The 21,464-nt window shown below is 39.6% G+C and overlaps 1 protein-coding gene across 1 annotated transcript in view; it reads right to left on the bottom strand.

Annotated features, from left to right (window-relative positions):
* Window positions 1–1,587: 1,587 nt before the first annotated feature.
* LOC122787816 (inactive phospholipase C-like protein 2) overlaps window positions 1,588–21,464 on the bottom strand; it is a 1,808,356-nt gene continuing 1,788,479 nt past the window's right edge. The window contains exon 6 of the mRNA XM_044054724.1: window positions 1,588–13,305. Coding sequence (XP_043910659.1) covers window positions 13,123–13,305 — 183 coding nt within the window. The 3' untranslated portion in view covers window positions 1,588–13,122. The remainder of the gene's footprint in view (window positions 13,306–21,464) is intronic.

Raw genomic sequence — 21,464 nt, 5'->3', positions numbered from 1 at the left:
TTTGCCCTCTGTTTTCCCCTGCCCATCCAATGACTCCCTATTCATGTGTGTGCACATCTGCTGTTGCCTGTGTGCCTGTCTCCCCCTGCACTCTAACTTACTGTCTTTCTTTCTCTTTTCTTTTCCTTTCCTTTCATCTTTCTCACACTTCCCTTCTCTATCATAAAGGGGGGTCCCAATGTCCCACAAAAAAGTATTACCCTATCTTCCCCGACCGTGAACATTCATACATATCCTTCTTTGTGTCCTTCTGCTTGCTGTCTTTCCCATATTACCTCTGTCTTATATACCCTTTTTCTCCCGCTTATGAATTTTACAGGCATTCCTGCACAGATGTAAACTGTGTATTACTATATAGATTTACAAGCTGTTTTCTTCCATCTGGCTGAAGGACATGCTAGCACACTTAGTGTAGCCACGATGCATATAGTTTGAGAAGCAGTGATTTCTGAAATCTCATTTTTAGTTCTTGTTGCATTCACAGAAGGTGGCACGTGTCTGCTCTATGGATTGTCTCATGATTTTGTGCACAAATTTCATTACATGGATTACTACACTTGTGTATTTACTGTTTTGCTCACTTACATGCACCATAGCACAGCTACCTGAGTGGAAGCACTGCTTGTCTCACTCTGAATATGATTATGCCACCACACAGTGCCACCAAGCTGTGCAAGCATCATGCAGGAGTGCAGGCCATTTCTATAAACCCCAGTCAATATTTGTACAAGGCTTTATGAATGTGGTCATAACCACAAAAGGCTTAGTAAAATTCAATATAATAGTTGCAAAGGCTAAACATATCCACTTTTAATTTTAACACACTCACATGTAAAGCTGGCTAAATAATATCACATTTAATCTTTGGAATATTAAATATCTGATGTCTCACTTTCTGAGATATTTGCATCTAGACAGAGCATTGTTTCATATAACACATATGATACTATCAAGTAGAAATGCTTCTAGTTAATAAAACTGAAAATGTATTTCAATGATTAAAACTTTTGTGTTTTAGCAATGCAGTCCCTTACTGGTCTCTAGCAAGCAACATTTCAGACATTGTAGAACTCTCTTCAAGGATCATCTCATGTCCTGGGCAAAGCAGCATTGCTTAGATCTGTAACAGGAATTCAGTTACCAGCACATGGTCTGTGTCACACATGTATTATTATTCTAATTTTCAGGCAATTAATTAGGCTTGCAATATTAGTTAATCAGTATAAGAATAAAGGCATGCAGTAACAGTGGCAGAAAAAATAGTCCTTATCTTTACTGTTAATGGTATTAAGAACAAATCATATGTTTCACACTTCTGCACCAGACACAGCCACATTTCCATTCACAAACATGAATAATTCACAGTATATTAAAGTTTCACTTTGGTGACTGAATATCTAGTTATCACTGAGGACTGAGGCCCAGGTTACCTGCACTATGTAGATGTCCTCCTTCTCCATTGTCAGGCTGAACCATGGGACTGCCTCTAATAAGTCCATGTGACCAGAAAGCTCTACTCTACACAGCTATCTTAGTGTTACACAGTTTTATAAGGCAACACATAGAAAGAGCAGTGCAATCACACAGTAACAGCCAAAAAAGTTCCATTTATTCAAGTACTAAAGTGCATACTACGTGCAGACTCTTTGAAAAGAAAGTATTATAACAAACTGTTTTTAGGCAGCGCTTAAGTGTTGCACATTTTTTATTCTAGCTCTAAAATGATTTTATGAGTCTACTGTAATGAAGTTCTTTAAGACAGGTGGAAATGGACCATAAACTATACATCATGAACAGGTTTCAGAAATAAACAAATCCTATCCTTCCCATTGCATTATCTCTCAATGAATTCTTCAACGAACAGCATCTTGCATTTCATTTAAACAAATAATTTCTTTCACAAACACAAGCCCACATTAAGACACTGCCTCTGTTAACTTAATAACCATCAGATCCTGAGCAGCATGCATGACAAACATTCCTTGGGTTACTCATCTGGGAATAACATTCATTTACAATGCATTTCCATTTAGCTGCTAGGAAAAAAATAAAAATCTGAATTTATTACAGCCCCTGGTTACTACTACACATAGTTTGTAGATGGTCCAGTCTTTGCCAACACATCTGAAAACAAAGAATTTTGAAATGTAAGAATGTTTGCACTTGAGATGTTTAGCTGACTATCCTTGCTGTATGAATTGCTTGCAAACCATTGCTACTTGTACAGAAATTTCAAATCTCAAGAAAAAACTAAAAGAAACTGGAAAACTGTTGTGTAGGTTAGAAAATACAAACATTGGCTTAATTTATTTTGGCTTTCTGCTAATTTACAGACTCATTTTCTCTTTTTTGGTAATTGAGAAAACTCAGTCCAAGATCACCGGAGGGCAAAATAACTTCCCACATAAAAGTAACTTTGCAATACTGAAAACAAATCAGTGAAAATACTGCAGCTTCTCCTCCCCTCATTTTCAGACTACACCCCTATCCCCTTATTTTTCTCACTTAAACAATGGCTGCATTTTCTTTCCTACACCTTCACTGTTTCTCCATCTGCTCCTTTATTACACAGTTTCAAGACTTCTACAAGCATGCCCCTTCTATTAAATCCTCCATGCTCTACTAAACTGGTCATAGTGGTATTATAAAAAGTAAAAGGCAACAGTTGAAGCATAACTACAAAAGGAAGAAAATAAGGCATAACTAATAACATATACGTATATATTCCTAAGCACAAGGGTGGAGACAGGATTTTTGGAACTGAACACAAACTTCCAGAATGTAGTATCCTTTCTCTCTGTAAGAGCATCCTTTCCCCACTCCAGATAGTGCATCTTTCTGGACAGTAATACCTTTTCATTAATATTTATGAGATTTGTTTTTATAGCTTTAAGGATTTTGATTAATCAATTGATTAATAAAGGTGTGTGACTGGCTTGTGTTAGTATAAATTGGTGGAGTGAAATACACCAATTTATCTGAAGATGTTCCGTTGTAAACAATAAAGGGAACAAAAGCACTCATCTAATACTCGTGTTCAAGTTTTTCTTTCTACAGACCAGTGACTCGTGGTGTGTTATATGTATTATACATTTTCATTAATGAAAAACCTCCTTAAAGAAGAGCTTTAACAAAAAAATAAATAAATAACTGAAATGGCTTTTTGAAAAAAAAAAGCTACTTGACAAGATATTTTGCTTTTTATTTAAACTTAGCATGTTTCAATGCACAAAGTAAACAAATAATTTTGAAAAGTGTATACTGTGGTGTACAAAATTTCAAAGGTCTGGTGAATTTTATTTGAGGCCATATTTTCAAGACACGTTGAAGAAAGAGAAAACTCTAACTGCTATCACCCCAAACCAACTTACAGACGATCTGTAAGAAGATATAAACTTCCCAGGGCACAGCACATTACCTGTCTACTTCGATAAATGACAAATGTGAGAATCTGACTACCAATGAAGACTGGCTGGATGTTATACACTCATGTAAGCATTGTAGTGTGTTTGGAGTTGTTCTTAGACAAAAGTGTGAGGTCCATGATGTGCATCAGGTCATCCTCACAGCTCTGAAATATATGATCCTGTTTGAACTGTGACATAGTTTCCTATTTTGTTGACTTTCTTTTTTGTTATCTGCAAGAATAAACTAAGTAGTGGTCCTAATTGCTATAAGCACTGGGTACAATGTTGGAGTGTACTAATATAAGCTAAGTACCATTCCTAATTGCTATAAGCAGTGGGTGCAATGTTGGAGTGTACTAATATAAGCTAAGTACCACTCCTAATTGCTATAAGCAGTGGGTGCAATGTTGGAGTGTACTAATATAAGCTAAGTACTGCTCCTAATTGCTATAAGCACTGGATGCAATGTTGGAGTGTACTAATATAAGCTAAGCAGTGCTCCTAATTGCTATAAGGACTGGGTGCAATGTTGGAGTGTACTAATATAAACTAAGCAGTGCTCCTAATTGCTATAAGGACTGGGTGCAATGTTGGAGTGTGCTAATATAAACTAAGTAGTGGTCCTAATTGCTATAAGCACTGGGTACAATGTTGGAGTGTACTAATATAAGCTAAGTACCGTTCCTAATTGCTATAAGCAGTGGGTGCAATGTTGGAGTGTACTAATATAAGCTAAGTACCGCTCCTAATTGCTATAAGCACTGGGTGCAATGTTGGAGTGTACTAATATAAACTAAGCAGTGCTCCTAATTGCTATAAGGACTGGGTGCAATGTTGGAGTGTACTAATATAAACTAAGCAGTGCTCCTAATTGCTATAAGGACTGGGTGCAATGTTGGAGTGTACTAATATAAACTAAGCAGTGCTCCTAATTGCTATAAGCACTGGGTGCAATGTTGGAGTGTACTAATATAAACTAAGCAGTGCTCCTAATTGCTATAAGCACTGGGTGCAATGTTGGAGTGTACTAATATAAACTAAGCAGTGCTCCTAATTGCTGTAAGCAGTGGGTGCAATGTTGGAGTGTACTAATATAAACTAAGCAGTGCTCCTAATTGCTATAAGCACTGGGTGCAATGTTGGAGTGTACTAATGTAAACTAAGTAGCTCTCCTAATTGCTATAAACAGTGGGTGCAGTGTTGGAGTGTACTAATATAAACTAAGCAGTGCTCCTAATTGCTATAAGCACTGGGTGCAGTGTTGAAGTGTACTAATGAAGCTGGCATCCCAGAATAGCCATGATATCACTAAAATGCATTTTGTTATAGCAGCACTTGTCTGCTACTTAATGTCACTTGTTTAGTCTATACAGATGATTAAAAATAACTTATTGTTAACTACTAGGGGTAAGCTCACATATAAAATGTGACCAGATCCACAGCAAATGATAGCTCAGGATCAATTATTTATTCTGTAGACAAGTACGGCCATACTATAAGCACACATATGTTTAACATGGTTAGGCTAGGCAGAAAATGGCCATGTCATTTGCCTATTAGAAAGTTTGGGTATTCACCACTAACAGACACATGATGCTTTTTTGGGAGATATACAGCCTTATACTTCATAAAGTAGAAATTCTAAGAGGCAAATGTTCTTTGCAGTACAAATCAGTTGTATAAGAAACCTCGATTTTTTAACACAAGACCGTAATATTTCATTCTGTTAAAATCAGTCTTCTTAATGACATTTAGCCTTTTTATTTGCAGATTAGTTATTGTGAGTGACTCTGGAGTTGCAAGATTTACAAGACAGAAACAGGTTTATCTTTTTATTGTTTCTGGTCAAATGCTTCTTTAGGTGTCACCAAATACTAAGCAGGTTGCACAGAATACCGTGCAGCTATGCTAAAGCTTTGAGTCATCTTACTCCACAAGTTTTAATATCCAGGACTGCAGTATGCCTCAGTTATATGGTTTGCTCATCTACCAGCTGATTTTATATGTATGCTGCAATTATGGTGTAATCTGCAATACAGATTTAACAAATATACCACCAGCTATGTCAGAAAGTAACCATATGAAATGTCAGGACCCGCTAGAGCAAGTCCTGAAACACAGAGACTGAATGTCTGTAAAATGGACTTGCACATACCAGATCTAAGATGGCCATTTCCCTGAATATTCCCTCTTCTCAAAGGTATGGCAATCTCAGAGCTGGTATATACGTGTTTGGGGGGAGAAGTCTGGGGTGCTTGCCCCACTGCAAAAAAGAAGTTTAAAGGAGACCTTTAGGAAATCTTCAAGATTTGCTTTTCTTCTGAGTTTTCACCCTTCTTTTTCAGTATGTCAGCACTCCACATTACGAATGCCAACATTTCAGTAAAAAGTTATGTCAGAAGCTTCCAGACTGTTCCCTATACCATTTTATGTGAATTAGAATGCCTCCTGCTATGAAGGCTCTACATATTCCTTTAATTCTGCATTTTTTTTTTATTCAGAGTTTCACAAATTCCAATGGAAGATAGACTTTCTGCATTTAAAACATTACAATGTAGGAAACGATTTAAGAAAGAACGGAAGAAAGGAAGAATGAAGGAAAGGACGGAAGAAAGAAAATGAATAATATCATTTTTCACTTAATTTTAATTGCTCAGTTTTACCGATTGTGACATATTACTACCCATGGTAGCAACGCAACAGAGGCATAATTAGAACGCACATGGATTTTTGGAAACAGCAGCAGGTCAGAAAAAATGCAGTGCATGGTCAAAAGCAGCCTCTGCCATTAAGACAAGTTCAGCTCTGACATCATGTCACTTATTACCGTCTTTAATGCCTTTCAGATCACATTATGTTATGTATGTATATTGATATTAGGAATACAGAATGCATGATGAACAAATGCGGCAAATGAGACAAGAGTTGCCTTCATAAAGAAGCTTTACTAAAGATTGACTAAGGCCGCAGGAGCACATGACTCACTGTAAGCTTTAGCTACCTTAAAGAAACACTAACCTGTTTCATGTACTAACTGATCTATGTCACTTTATACTCTCTCTAGCGTGCATTACCATTAAGCTGCAGTTTAAAGCAGTTTACTTTCCTCTTTTGTCTTTTGTTCTACATAGGTCCACCTGAATACTCAAACTTCAGTAGCCCTTTCTCAACACTACGCACTTTAATAACTAGTAATTATGGATACAGAAACTCATATTAGCTCTAGCTTGTTTGTGTGCCTGCACTTAAAGTATGGCCCTCTCTCATAAGGGTAATTAGGGTACTTTTTCTTTCATTTCTATACTACTCTCCCTTACTACCAATGATAATATCTTCAATCATGTTCTCACGTACAATATATTTGCATTAGTAGGTCTCATTCAAATCTTTGTAATACAAAAGGATGGGGCCTTGCCAACCATGGTAGGGAATCTACATTCAATTAGTGGCCAGGGAAGGATAGTAATAAGTGATTGGCACTGTTGCCCATCCCAGGATGAAAATGCTGGTTGAAAACCAGCACAGGTGCACCCCTGGGGGGGGTTAAGAAAGTCTACTCCATGCACCCAGGAACTAAAGGGATTAATATTCACTAAAAAGTGCTCCACACTTTAGCTGAATATTGTGGGTATATGGAAGTGTGCCCTCTACCCCCTGCAGAGTGATGACTGCAGTCCTCAGCTCTCACCCTCTGAAATCTTCACTGTCTAGAAAAAGTGAAAAATGCGCACACAGATTGCAGTTGAGACCCATGCCTTTTAAATCCTGTCTCATGTTACAAATGATGGCATACAGTCTACCTGTCTATACCATAAGCCTGTCTGAAGGGTGATACATGACTGATACTGAAAATGGTAAATCACTTCTAAGAATTTATAAGTGTGTGCAAACATCATGACCTGTTGCTAGCACACTAACTTTACTTCGAAAAGACATTCATACCTGCCTTATACATAAGAATAATTATAACTTGGTTATATGTTATTTAATCTAATAATACACTCCTCAAGTCATAGATCCTAGTGCACAGTGCATGACATTATCTGAAACCATTTAAGCTCAATATTGGAATGAATACAGGTGTGCATCACTTAACATCTGGGATAGGTTCTGTGCAATAGGATGTTAGGTGACTAGGACATACATTGTGTGAACATTGTAAGTATACTATACTGCACAACCCTATTGCACTGTACTGTACTACTTCTACTGACTAAATAGCCAATATTCTTTACCATATTTTAACTAATACAGTACTGTATTATTGTATTGTATATGGCTATGTAATAAAAGGGTTAAGTAATGTGCATCACATACACAGTATACATACAGTAATACACAATACTGAGCACACATAGTACAGGCATACAGTACTTACTACAAATGGAGCTTGCAGGATAATGTAGTGTTGGGTGAGTATATGCACATGATAATGAACATACTGTACACTACAGTAAATTAAATGAACCTTTGCTTGTAAAGAGTTTATTTGCAGTTTTTAAGTTTTTTAATTTTTCCTTTAAACGTTCGTATTCTTATACAGTATCACACATTTTAAACTTTACATTTTCTTACATCACCCACTCTTTAAACTTTCTTATACCAAACACACATTACACAGGATCAGGGTCATCCACATTGTCATCGCTGCCCATCACTTCCACGTTTTCTCCCGCTGGAATAGTCTCATGCTCAACTATCTGCGTTGACACATCATCACCAAAATGTCAATTTCACCTTCTGCAACACCTGAAGGACCTGGTTGAGACTCTTCGTGGGTAGGTGTTTGCTTCTTCAGGAATTTGTCTAATGTGGTTGTTTACTTTGTTTCTTTTTTCTTCACAGATTTCTTTATATGCAGCACATACAGCATGAGCATTTCTTTCTAGCAGTGAAAAGCATCCAATGTCCGGGTCCATGTTTTCTACACTCTTAAGCAAATTGTATAAGTCTGCAAACATTTTGTCTCGTCCTGTCACAGTGAATCTTTTCTATACCTGTTCTTCATCTTCTTCCTCTACTGATTCCTTTTCCCATGCCTCCTCTTCAGCTAACTGCTCCTGTTCCAGCTCCAGCAAGTCCTCATTTGTTAATTCTTCAGGAAACGCTTCTAAAAGTTCTTTTATGCCTTCATCATCCACCTCCAGGTCAAGGCTGTTTGCCATCTCAACAGTTTTGTTTATCCTTGCAACCTCCTCATCTCAAGCAAATACGTCAAAGTCGTGGGTGAATCTCTTCAAAGTCTTCTTCCAGATACCATTCATGCATTCTTTGGTGACATCATCCCATGCCCAAGCAAGGTTCAATATGCAGTGGTAGATGTTGCATTCCTTCAAGAACTGCATCAGTGTCTTGCTAGTACCTTTGTTAACTGCATCAATATCCTGAGCAAAGGTTCTCCTCAGGTAGTAAGCCTTAAAAGCAGCAATAACCCTTTGATCCATTGGCTGGATTAAACAGCTTATGTTTGGTGGGAGGAACACCATTTTGATATTGGAATGAAGGTCACCAATAAAAGGAGGATGTCCTGGAGCATTGTTAATTGTTAAAATTTTGAAAGGTATACCTTCTTCATGAGGGTACTTCCTCATTTCAGTGGCATAACAATTCAAAAGGACATCATGAAAGAGTTGTTGGGTTACCCATGACTTCTTATTTCTCCTATAGTACACAAGTAAAGTGTGCTTATTGATGTTCTGGAAAGCCCTGGGGTTTTCACTGTACCAGCTCACAAATGGTTTCAATTTCTAGCCTGCAGCATTGCATCTTGACAAAATTGTTACCCTGTCCTTAAAAGCCTTAAAACCCTGCAATGCCATGGCTTCCTTATGGACGAATGTCCTTTCAGGCATATGTTTCCAGAATAGGGAGGTTTCATCCATATTGAAGATCTGCTGGGGCAAATATCCACCATCTACAATAAGCTTATCCAGAACTTCCATAAATTCTTCTGCAGCCCTCACATCAGCACTCACAGACTCACCACTCACTTTCACATTGTGTAGTGAAAACTGCTGTTTGAAGCACTTAAGCCATCCAGAGCTAGCACTAAACTCAACATCACAGTCTGGTCCTGCTTTTCCTTTAAGCATCTGGAACAAGCTCCATGCCTTAGCTATGATCATCATGGTGGTGAGGGGGATAGGTTTCTGGGTCTGATTCTCAATCCACGTCATTAACAATTTCTCCATATCAGATACAGGCCATTCTCACATTTTAGTTATCTTATCACTTTCAATAGAGCAGATCCTTTCACAGCTTGGGTCACTTTTTCTTTGGTTTTCAGGATAGTTGCGACTGTCAGTTGAGGCATGCCTAACTCACGAGCAATAAGATTCACTTCTTTTCCACCTTCATGTTATTTAATCACCTTTAGTTTTGTTTCTAAGTCAATAATCCTCCTTTGCCTGTTGGCTTTGCTCGGACTAGTTTTGGTACATTTTGGGGCCATGATATACTTGATCTGGGATTGCACTTGCCCCGGGATGCATATGTGGTTGGCCTTGGACGTATATGTAGTCGGACATTGTGTGGAAGGATGTTAAGCAATGCATACCTGTAATCTTTATCCAGTACTGGTAAACAGCTGGGATGGGAAAGCACAGCTACACAGGGTTACTTTAATAACATTATAGTGTAGAGTACAGGAATTACAGGCCAATGGTAAAAATGTCTTGGACACTGTATGCCCTGTGAAAGATGTAAGACATACGTAATATGGAAAATCTGTAAATTTTAGTAATAAATACACATGGACACTTAATGTGGGAAAGCAAATCATCCTAAGGCCTGTATGTATTCTCAGAAGAGTAGCTGGCTCAACTTGTGCCCTGGACTGGTACCACAAATTAGTGCCCCACCCCCTCTGTCCTTCAGCTATCATAACAGGACTGGTGGTCTGTACAGTTCCTTATTGCCACACATTCTCAGGTGTGCAGAAGACTTCTCATCCATGTACAAACTGACTTAACTGAGATAGTCTGGGTCATATAGCAATATTTATTATGCACGCAGAAGGTTACTGAGACACTAGTGTCCATGTGACTAAGGCTTAGGGAAGCCAAAAACTGTAAAACTCTTGAGTTCTATTGCACCCTTTTGGTTTTTTGACATTTGGACCCCACCAACTACTGTTCATCTTCTGCCATTTCCAGGGATTTCCCCATATCTCCATAACAAGTAAGACATTAAAGAGATTTCCTGATACTGTGCCACCTTGATGTCAGGAAAAGCTCTTTCCCCTGGGCTTTATTCCAATCTCCACAAGAAGTAAGACATTAAAGAGATACCCTGATACTGTACCATCTTAAAGGCAGGAGAAGCTCTTCCCCTTTGACCTACCAATATTCACAACCTCCTTTCACTGTATATAAGGATACCAATGTAGTCCATGTGCATTTATGACCACGTGCATACCCCCAGTGTAGAAGATCTACCTACTTGTCTTTCACCTTTTTCCAACTGAAATACAGCCCCTGGTCTCCACCAGGGTTGCATCTATAGAGGAAACTAAATTGTACCCCACCCTGAGAGAAGCTGTAAACCCACAGTTACTCAGTTACCATCCACAGACCCTCTAGTTCCCAGTTTGCTAAACACAAGTTCAGTGTCACAGAGGGGACCTCTTGTATCATGGGACTGATATGTAGACTTCTGACTGACTACTCATGCTTAACTCAGTCTTTTAGTTACTTAGTTATGTATAGCTATTTGTTAACAAAGTAAGTACACTGGTCAAATTGGCCCTTTTTACCCTAATCACTTTGCTTTGTCCTGTTTAGTTTGTTGCTAATTTCCCTAGTTTGTTTCTTTCTGTTTTTTCATGCCTTCCTTCTCTCAAGTAGTATACCTATTCAAATCATCACACCACCCACCAAGCCCTTTCTTTGTGTTCCTGCCAACATACCACATTCAGTTCACATTTTTGCTGCAGGCAAGGATTTCCTAATCAACAATTCTCCAAAATGAAGAGTAAGACAGATTGTTTAGTGAAAACCAAAATGGATCCTAGGATCCCCTTTGTTTGTCTCCCCAAAAAAGTTAATTACAGCATTTACATGCAAACTCGCACAGAAAAAAAAAATGCCAGTAGACCTTTATGTAAACTATACCAATATAACAATATCCTGCTAGACACTGGATTGCAAGGCAACAGTATTTCTTTGGGAAAAAAAATAAACAGATTGCACTCTTAATAGCAGCAGAGTTCTGGTACTGCTAAGCTAATTCTCGGTTCATTTTTCGTGTTTTGGGATTCTGTCAAAGCAACCATGAATGTTAATGTTGCGACTAGAAGTGGTTAATGACTTCTACTACAAAAAAAATACATATTTTCATTTTCAGTTGTCAGGTGACTTTACATATCTGACTGAAGAATGGGAAAGCATTTCAGCAGCATTGGCTATTCTTATAGCTCAGCGGCTGAAGTAACAGACTGCAGTGACCTACATCCTGCTGACTTAGGTTTAATTCAAATATCCCACCCTCACTCACTATTGGACTTTGATCAAATCAGTTACTCATACCAAAGATACCAGGTCACCCTTATAAGAACCACGTCTGACACTTCAGTTTTCAAGGTTACCAAAGACTAAATAAATAAAGTATAAGCATATTACTGCAAAATTGTATTGAAATATGCCAAGCTGTTTATCTGCTAAGCACAGCACATTGTTGCAGGTTTTTGTTAACTGCACAGTCCTCATATCAGAACCCTACAATTAAGAATTTTTAAATGGATGAATCTCACTTTTTTAACTGACTAATCTTGTTACTGAAATACAAAATGCACAGTAATTGACAAATATTGCTGCCTTGCAATGTAGACGTCAATATATTTGTTAAGAATTTCAATACAACTGCGATTTACAAAAAGCAACAGTAACAATATTTCTTTAATAAAGCTGTTGAGATGTATCCTTTTGTTGTCAATGAATGTTCTACTATGTGACTGATGAGTGTGCATAAAACAGCAATCGATGCTGGGGTTAGCTAGTAAAATGAAGTATGTAATTAAATGTTGGCTAGGTAGCACATTTGTCATACATATTCAGACTCTCATCCTCTTATCCATCCACAAAACTGCATTTTTTCACGGTCTTAAAATCGTTAGATAAAGCTGTATGAAATAATCTATAACATAAATATAAAATGACGTGTATCACTGGTGAGTGGTAAATGACAGCATGTCTTCCAAGCAATTCTAATGGCCAAACGATTTTGACAATGTTCGGTTCTTGCAAGCAGAAGTTTTGCTGATATTTTCAAGGAAGCACCTATTTGTCCCCAGCCCAGTCTCTTTTGTTTGTTTGTTTTCCATTCACTTTTTTCCATCCAGTGCTATGGCTTTCATTTGTTCTTCTATCCAGTGTTGTTTGACATCATTTATAAAACATCACTTCAAAAGATTTTTAATGCATTTGTTTCACCTGAATAAGTTTAATAGATATCAGTTAAACCAGAATAAATATGACACATATTTACTGCCTGAATACCTTGTTTTACTGACACATCTGCATGGTACTAACTGTGGATACTGTGACTATGCCAATGGGATTTCACTTCTACAAAGAAGAATCCTACACAGTGCAACTTTTCACAGAAACACCAATGAAGATTCATCAGTTTCCCAGTTCTAACTGTAGCCATATGTTGCAGCCTTACACAGCTGTGCCTGGGACAAACTAGTGTCCGTAATTCATGTTGAGTGTGTTGTTCAGCTGGAACCATTGTCGCTTGCACCTTCAGTCTCAGGAATCGGATCCAGAGTTCTGGCTCGGAAAAGGTCTGGTGAAGCGGTTCCATTCTTGCTAATGCCACAAGATTGTGCTGCATAGTGTATTTGTCTTAAATTGTCCAGGGCCTCATTTTTAGCATTTTTTAGAAGATCAGCTTGACCCTGTAAAAAAAAAAAAAAAAAAGATACCAAAGTTCAGAAAATGTCTGTATAACAAATTGTATAGTATCCACAGTACAGCAAATGAACTAATATACCTATAAAAATCAATACACAGAAAATTTACCAGAAACACATTATCAAACACCTTGTACAGAAGATTTTATTGAAAAATACAGATGTCACTTACTGCAGACATGGTTACAGTTCCAGATTCAGACAGAGATAGTTTAATATAATGCAAAGGAAGTCAGACATAAATAAATTTAGTTAAATCTATGATAGAAGATTGATTTTTTCAAATGTTTTCAAAAGCTCTGTTTTGTAAACAGTTGAGACTCACAAATAAATGCTATGAAAGAGAGTATAAAAGACCTGATAAATACTAGACCCCTCAGAAGGCACTGCTGTCATTACATTTGAAAAGTACTGAAACTGTTTACTGAAATTCTTTTATTTTTATAAACAACCAGATAAGTGTGTAAGTCAGCTCAATTCACTCTATGGAGCACTCTTTCCAGATCAATATGGAACATTCAGTTCCCATCAATGAACTAACATGAGGTTTCACACTTCAGAGTTTTTTTCATATAATTCATGACACTTGAGCATCTGTTCAGAGAAACATTAATTGTGCAGTGCATAACAGGTGGAATTCTGTGTAGGCAATTTATCATCTTATTGTTTTCATTGCAAAACACTTCTGTAACTAGGGCCCCAGTGCTTTTTATAGTACATACATGCATACTAATACAACTATTTTTAATTTAAAATCATCCCCTCTTGAGCTCTGGGTAACAAACTATAAAACTTGCAACAAAAACCTTTTATCATGCGTCTTTTCCATGCTATGCTTTCCAAGGGCATTATTCACTTTGTTTCTTCTAATGTCATTTTACGTGTTCATTTACTATGAATATGTAAAGGATGTTCTGTGCTTCTAGCACAGAATGTTCCACAAAAGCATTTTGCTAAATATGCAATGCCAGTCAAAGAATGTGAATTATACAATGACTGCTCATTAATATTACAAAATGAGCATACTGATTGGTCAGCCCAATCAGCATGCCCGTTGTAAATCCTAGCATATACCAATAGAAAAAGGTCCTGTCGCTTGGACTTTTTTTTCCATTGCTATATACTGTAAATATTATCTTATTTTTTTTAACAAAAATAAAAAAAAAGAAAATCTGTAATCTGGACTCTGGACATAGCAGAGAGACAGGACGAAAAAAATACTAGGAAAATCAGGTATGTTAGTCAAAACTAAAGACACGTACCTGATTTACATTGTATTTCCTCCATTGAGTCTTTCTCCTACCCCCAAACTGTACAAAACATTTTTTTTTTTATTTAAATAAAAAAAGAAGACAAAAACTGAGCAACGGAGTCCTTCTTTTCTCCTTTGCTTTCATTCTAAAGCACTGATGGAATGGATATGCTTGGGAACGCAAGTCTCATACACATGCACAGTACATCAAAAAAGACAACAGGATATGTACTAGCTGTGGAAGGATAGCACAGCACCGTTATACAAAGACATTCCCCAGGATTTACTAATCTTCCGTGTAAGACTAGATTAGTCTTACACGAAAATGTCAGTCAAAGAGTATGATGGCAGCGCGCCATGCATATTAATGAGGGCGCGCTGCCTCAACTCTAAAGCTTACATGGAGCGTGGACGAGTGTAGGGGGCGTGTCGGACTGCCAAACAGTCCAAAAATCCATGCCCCTGCACTGACAAAACCCAAGAAATGTCGAGTTACTTAAGCGAGTCTGCCCACATGTGTACATTGTAACACTACACTCCCCCATATGTTAAACCTCGTACAAATTTAAAAATTAAAATGCATTTTTTTTTTTTATTTCCGATATAGCTGCCCGTATTTGCATGTGTTTGCGCGGGATTGCCCATTGCTTAGCTACAGTTAGCAGCTGAGACACCGAACAGGATAATAAGAAATAATATGCAAATTAAGCAAAATAGCGATAGCGTAGTGGTTAGAGCCTTCGCACAAAGAGGAAGCATTCCCAGTTTGAGTCCCACTACTGCACATTCCATTTTCTGTTGGAAATCTGTATACAAAAATATTTCCTGACATTTATCATGTGCAAGTTTTGTAAAAAGCATTCAAATGTTATATGTAGTAGTGAACAAATGTTATATATATATATATATATATATATATATATATATATATATATATATATATGAAGGTGAAATTGTTATGCATTCTGAGGCATGAGTAACTTATTTTAAGCAATATAAAGCACTGCTAAGCACATTTTAGCAGTATTTAGCATATTTAAAATCAATTGCTCGTAGCAGAGAACCGCGTTAACAAGCGCAATGTATTTGCTCGTAGCTGTGCACCGCGTTAACCAGTGCAACATCGGTTAACGTCGGGCAAAGTTGAGCAAAGTCGGCTAAACACGGCCACACCTCTTTTACTGTACCTTAACCATTCAGGTCTGGCAAGTAGGAAAATAAAAAGCAGTGACAGGGCTTGAACTCAGGATACTGTGCACTATAGTCACAATACATAACCACTAAGCCATGACAGCATTTCATAACCATGCACTTTCAACAGCCACATATCTATCAAAGGAATATTAAACATTGCCAACATCAGCTAAGCAGGTGGGCCTACAGCTGAGTTTTTGCAAAACTGGCCAATCACAAATAAGTGCAGGAAATGAGGCATATTTAAGCTCCACAGGTGGGAATACTTGCCATAACTGGTTGTAGCTCCCTTCTGTAGTCAGCATGGCCGGTGTTGGAGAAGGCACTGGATTTCGAGCGCAACACTGGGGCATTGAGGAGACCAAAGTAATGGTTTGGCTCCTTGTCCACAATCATGAGGAAAGACTCCTGCGGGGCCAGTACCAGGGCACCCAATATAAAACGGAGGCCCGGAATAGTCTTGCTCATGATCTCACCAGTATCACTGGCGTTCCTCGGACTGGTGAGCAGGTCAGGCACCATTATTCTGACCTGAAGCGACATAAGGAGGATCTACTGAACCAGTGGATCCAGGAGTCCCGTGCGATGCCTAATGCCCTAGTACTGAGTAAGTAGCCATTGTATTAAGTAGTTAAGAATTGCTATGCTTGTCTATACTATGGATAGGTATGTCTCAATATCACTGCATTTACTTCACAGCTGCAGGTGTCTGGGCTATGAATCAGCAAGCCCATGAAGATAGGTTGCAAAGGCTGCATCATAAGGCAGGTTAGTAATTATTCTGCATGTAATGTTATATAAAATAAATGAGAGAGCCTTCAGAAAGTGTTTTAACCCAATAAATAAAAGTGTAGTAATCCTTTAATAAATGTATAATTCCTGGAGTGCGTCTGTGTCATTTTCTTTGATATGTTGTTGTACTGTTGCATTTTACAAATAGTACTGTTGTATTAAGCAGTGCTAACCCACACTTGGGTAGGCCCATATAACGTGGATGAAGGGAGTGCCAGTAGCTTTTATGCATATTTACAGCCCTCAACTGTTGGTTCATGCCCAGCATGTACAGATTAATCTGGCACATGAGTAGCTTGGTATTGTGTTCCCCAGAAATGTCAGTGTACTGCCAGAAGTGTAGGGAGCTGTTAACATATAACTGATACTTTCACCTGAACATATGTAGATAATGATATGAAAGCAGAGCTGTCAGTGTACCATCTTAGCAGTAGTGTGTGTGAGCAACTCTCAAAATATGCAGCAGTAACATCTGCATCTTGGACAGTTTCTATGTAAGATACAGCTCATGTATATAATGATCTAGCAAAATCCAATTGCACAATATAAGGACATTGGGTAGTGTAATAACACATGTAAGGGACATATAACTGCAGTTAATAGGAAAGCAGTGAAAACTAGAAGGATATATAAGTTGTTAATTGAGCTATCCTTTTCCACCCTACTGTATGTGCATAAAAAATGCAATTCCACACCTCAATCGGTATGTCTAATCTCAAAACATTCGTTGGGATATACGTCCTATTGGTTTATAAATATTTGCATTTATTTCTATGCATGTGCCCTGTTAAAATACCACAATATTGGTGGCCTGTTGCCATCAATTCAACTTGCATGCTGTTGTAATGTCCACTATTGTTCTATATATGCATGTGTTATGCTTGCTTTTCAACTGTTGAAAATCTGGTGTGTTGGATTAATGGGAATACTTCTGCATGCTGTTATAACTAATTGGGAATGCTGTTGACTGTTACTAACCCATATCTTTATTAAACCCCCGAAAACATAGTTCGTATGGGAAGGCCAGTCCTAGCGGACCCACCTGTCCCACCTCAGCTGGCCATGGCACCTGACACCAGCAGGTCCGGTGCCCAGCCTGGGACCTCCTCCTCCATTGGCCCTGTGCCACCTTCGGGTGAAAGCGCTGCAGGGGATGGGGCTCAGCCCCCCCGCGCAAGTGTGGGTGCAGGAGGGCCACCTCTCACCCCTTGAACGGTCCAGGCTGTGGTGCGTAGAGATGATTGAACGTTCTGTTGCAGAACCTCTACGCCAGCTTGAGAAACGAGTGGCGCAACTCCTGGGTCAGCCTGCCCCTCCTACACAGCCCCCAGCACAGCCACCCTCTGGGCTGTGAAGGTGCAGTGGTGACTGCCCATGGGTGGGGACCTCAGTCCCACTGTTTCCATCTGTGGGCTCATGGGCTTGCGATTTCCAAACATCCCTCCCCGTCAAAGGTGTTTACCCACCATGTGGTATTTGTATGACTGTAGCTCGAGGCCATAATTTCGACACCACATCTGTCTGACTGAGACCCTTTTTAAGGATGTCTCTGTTGTCCCAAACATTGATTATGACATCCTTTTTGCAGTCATCCACAAACTTTGCTAAATATAGCCCTCGTGTGTTTGACTGTATTTCTAAAACGTATACACCAGGCAGGAGGGGTCCCAGGACTAAGCCATGGGGGATAGCAGTTGTTACCAGCTTGAACAGGAGACCACAATTCTTACCTTGTGGGATCTATCTGTGCCCCAGTTGGCAATCCATCTGATGATATATGTGTTTATGCACAGGTTGTTGATTTTGTGGATATGACGTGTATGGGATGTTGGAAAAGGGCTTTTCAAGGTCTATGTAGGCCATGTGGAGCTCATTTCATTGATGTATGTCCTGGGTGACTGCCTTGAAAACTGTCTAGCAGGTTTAGGAACCATGATCTGCCCCTGACCAAACCAAAATGGGTAGGGTTGGGTGCTTGTAGGCTCCCAATAGCTCTGTTTATGAGTTCCATAATGATGGACTGCATGGCCTTGCAGATCAGGCTTATTAGGCTTATAAGACTATAGTTCCCATGGTCTGTTGTGCACCAACACTTGTGGAGTGTGCCAAAGGTTGCTGTAACCCATTCAACAGTTTCATATCCTGTACAGAGGGTGAGTCTCAACAGACTGTTCAGGTGCAGGGTCTGTTTGTTTTGGAGTTCACATATGACACAGCCAGGGAAACCATGTCATCCCATACACGCCGTGTTTTTAGGTTTGGATAGAGCTGTTTAACCATTGTATATGTGATTTCTGGGTTTTCACAATCTCCAGGTATGGTAATGGGCCCTTTTGTCAGTGAGAGTGGGGTAAATATGTATGAACCTGTCTGACAAGATGTTGGCAATGTCAGTCATGTACATGTATTCATTTACACTTTGCACTGACTCAGAACATATATGAGTTTACATTGATATTTATGACATAGTGAAAGAAAGCTTCATGGTTCTCTATGGACTCTTTGGCAATATTTTTGCCGGAACATGGCTTGGATAATATTAGGAGTGCTCATTGTTTCTTGATGATACTGATTGGAGATTTATTGATCTTCTTTGGATTTTCACTTTCTTTGAACAACTTAAGTACTTGTATTACATAGTTTGATTATGACAGGGGTCTAATATATTATATGGGTCTGTTTTCATATCACTGTGTGCGCAAGGCAGGATTGGTGAATAGTGACAAGTGTCTGGAGTAAGAACTGCAACTGCCAGATATGTGTGGCCCACTGCTGTACTCAGACATGGCTAAGTGTGTGAGCATGCCCAGTATGACCTTTCAGTATGCTGTACTCAGACATTTGCTTCATTTGTTAAAGTGTGTGAGCATGCCCAGTATGACCTTTCAGTATGTTGTTGACTGACATTTGCTTCATTTGTTAAAGTGTGTGAGCATGCCCAGTATGACCTTTCAGTATGTTGCTGACTGAAATTTGCTAAATTTAAGTGTGTGAGCATGCCCACTATGGGCATATATACTATATGTGTGTGAAAAATCAAGTTGGTTTTTACTTCAGGGCTCACCTTTGTGTTGTACATTGACAGGGATCATGCTGTGCCTGCAGGGCTTCCATGAGTCAATTTTCATAGACTTATCAACATTTCTACATACAGGCGGGGACAGCTATTATTTGCACATTTTTACCCGGGGGGGCACACCTGATTGTTACTGTGGGTGTACATAGGATGAGGGATACACCTGACACATACACATTTGCTAGGCCTGCACTGCTATGTCAGGTACTCCATTTCAGTCTGTACTGCTGCCTATCATACTGGCTTGAGGCATACCACTGTACTACAGACCTTAGCTTCCAATTACATGCATATTAGTTTGTGACTTCATAGCCCACCCAACCCACATCACACTGCCTGGCCTGCTGTTATCTGTCTGCATAGGCCTGGGGGAGGTTACTCATATGCCTCTTCAGAGGGCATGATACAGCATTTGTTTGTGTTTACATTTGTCTACAATTGTCCTGCTGGCTGTGACTGTTAGGTATGTGACCCCCCCAACTGGTATGTGTGAGTGACTTAAGTTGTGTCTGTGCCAGTGAATTGCTGTCATGGCTTAGTGGTTCAGTACTGTGACTATAGTGCACAGTACCCTGAGTTCGAACCCTGTCTCTACTTTTTATTTTCCTGCTGGGCAGACCTGACTGGTTAAGGAACAGTAAAGCAGGTGTGATCATGTTTACCCGACTTTGCCCAACATTGCCCGACTTTGCCCGACGTTACGTTGGTTAGCGTGGTGCGCAGCTCCACGCAATTGTATTTAAATAGGCTCAATACTGGTAAAATTTGTTTAGCAGTGCTTTATATTGCCTAAAATAGGGACTCATGCCTCAGGTGGTGCTGCAGGGCTGCCTATGTCGGATGCTCATATTACACTCCCTATACTTGTTTGAAAACAGGTAGTGTCAAGTTCGGCATCCCTTTTACTGAATGTGCGAGTCAGAGAGAGGTGTCATTTCCAGGGTTCCTACTGCGTCAGTGTATGTGCTATGCGTTGCCTCTTTGCCAAGGCCAGGGCATACTGGGCACACCTCCTTCTGCCTACTGGGGCAGGCTCAAGTTCCTCCTCTGAGTCAAGCTGTGCCTGTGCAGGCCTTGGCAATGGTGGGGGGCTGTTTGGCCCTGCCCCATGTTGTTCCTGCTGCAGCTGTTTCCACAGGATAATATTGTGTAGCATGGCACATACCATGACAATTTGGGTACATATAGTTGGTGAGTATTGCAAGGCTCCAACAGATGTATCCAGGCACCGGAACCGTGACTTGACCATCCCAAACACATGCTCAATTATGTTTCTTGCTTGTGCGTGTGCCTCATTATGGAGTTCTTGTTCGGGTGTGTGTGCATTTCTGATGGGTGTCATCAGCCACGGCTCCAGTGTGCATCCAGCATCTCCCACTAGGTGACCATCAGGGATGTCCCCATTGGCAAATCTCTGGTACAGCTGCGTCAGATGCCAGATGTGGGAATTGTGATAACTTCCAGGGCAGCCAGCACACACATTCTTTATTATGCCCTGGGCATCGCACATGACCTGGCAGTTGATGGAGGGGAAGCCCTTGCAGTTGATGTAGATCCTACCCTGCTCACCGGGTGGTGCTTTGATGTGTATGTGCGTGCACTCTATTGCATCCACTACCTCAGGGTATTCTGCTATTTGGTGGAAAAGATGCATATTGCTGGCCAATGCCTCACGGGAATTAGGGAAATATACGTGCTCACCGACATGTGCTGACATGTCATCCAGGAACTGGTGCAGTACCCTGGATGCTGATGCCCGTAAAATCCCCATCATATCACCTGTTGGTCTCCGGAAGGTACCTGTAGCTAGTATACTTAGGCCAACACATA

The sequence above is a fragment of the Protopterus annectens genome, chromosome 13.part0 (assembly GCF_019279795.1).
Source record: "Protopterus annectens isolate FY-2018-M chromosome 13.part0, PAN1.0, whole genome shotgun sequence".
NCBI classification, from domain to species: Eukaryota; Metazoa; Chordata; order Ceratodontiformes; family Protopteridae; genus Protopterus; species Protopterus annectens.
The sequence above is the reverse complement of the archived record's forward strand: the minus strand, read 5'-3'. Positions and strand labels throughout refer to the sequence as shown.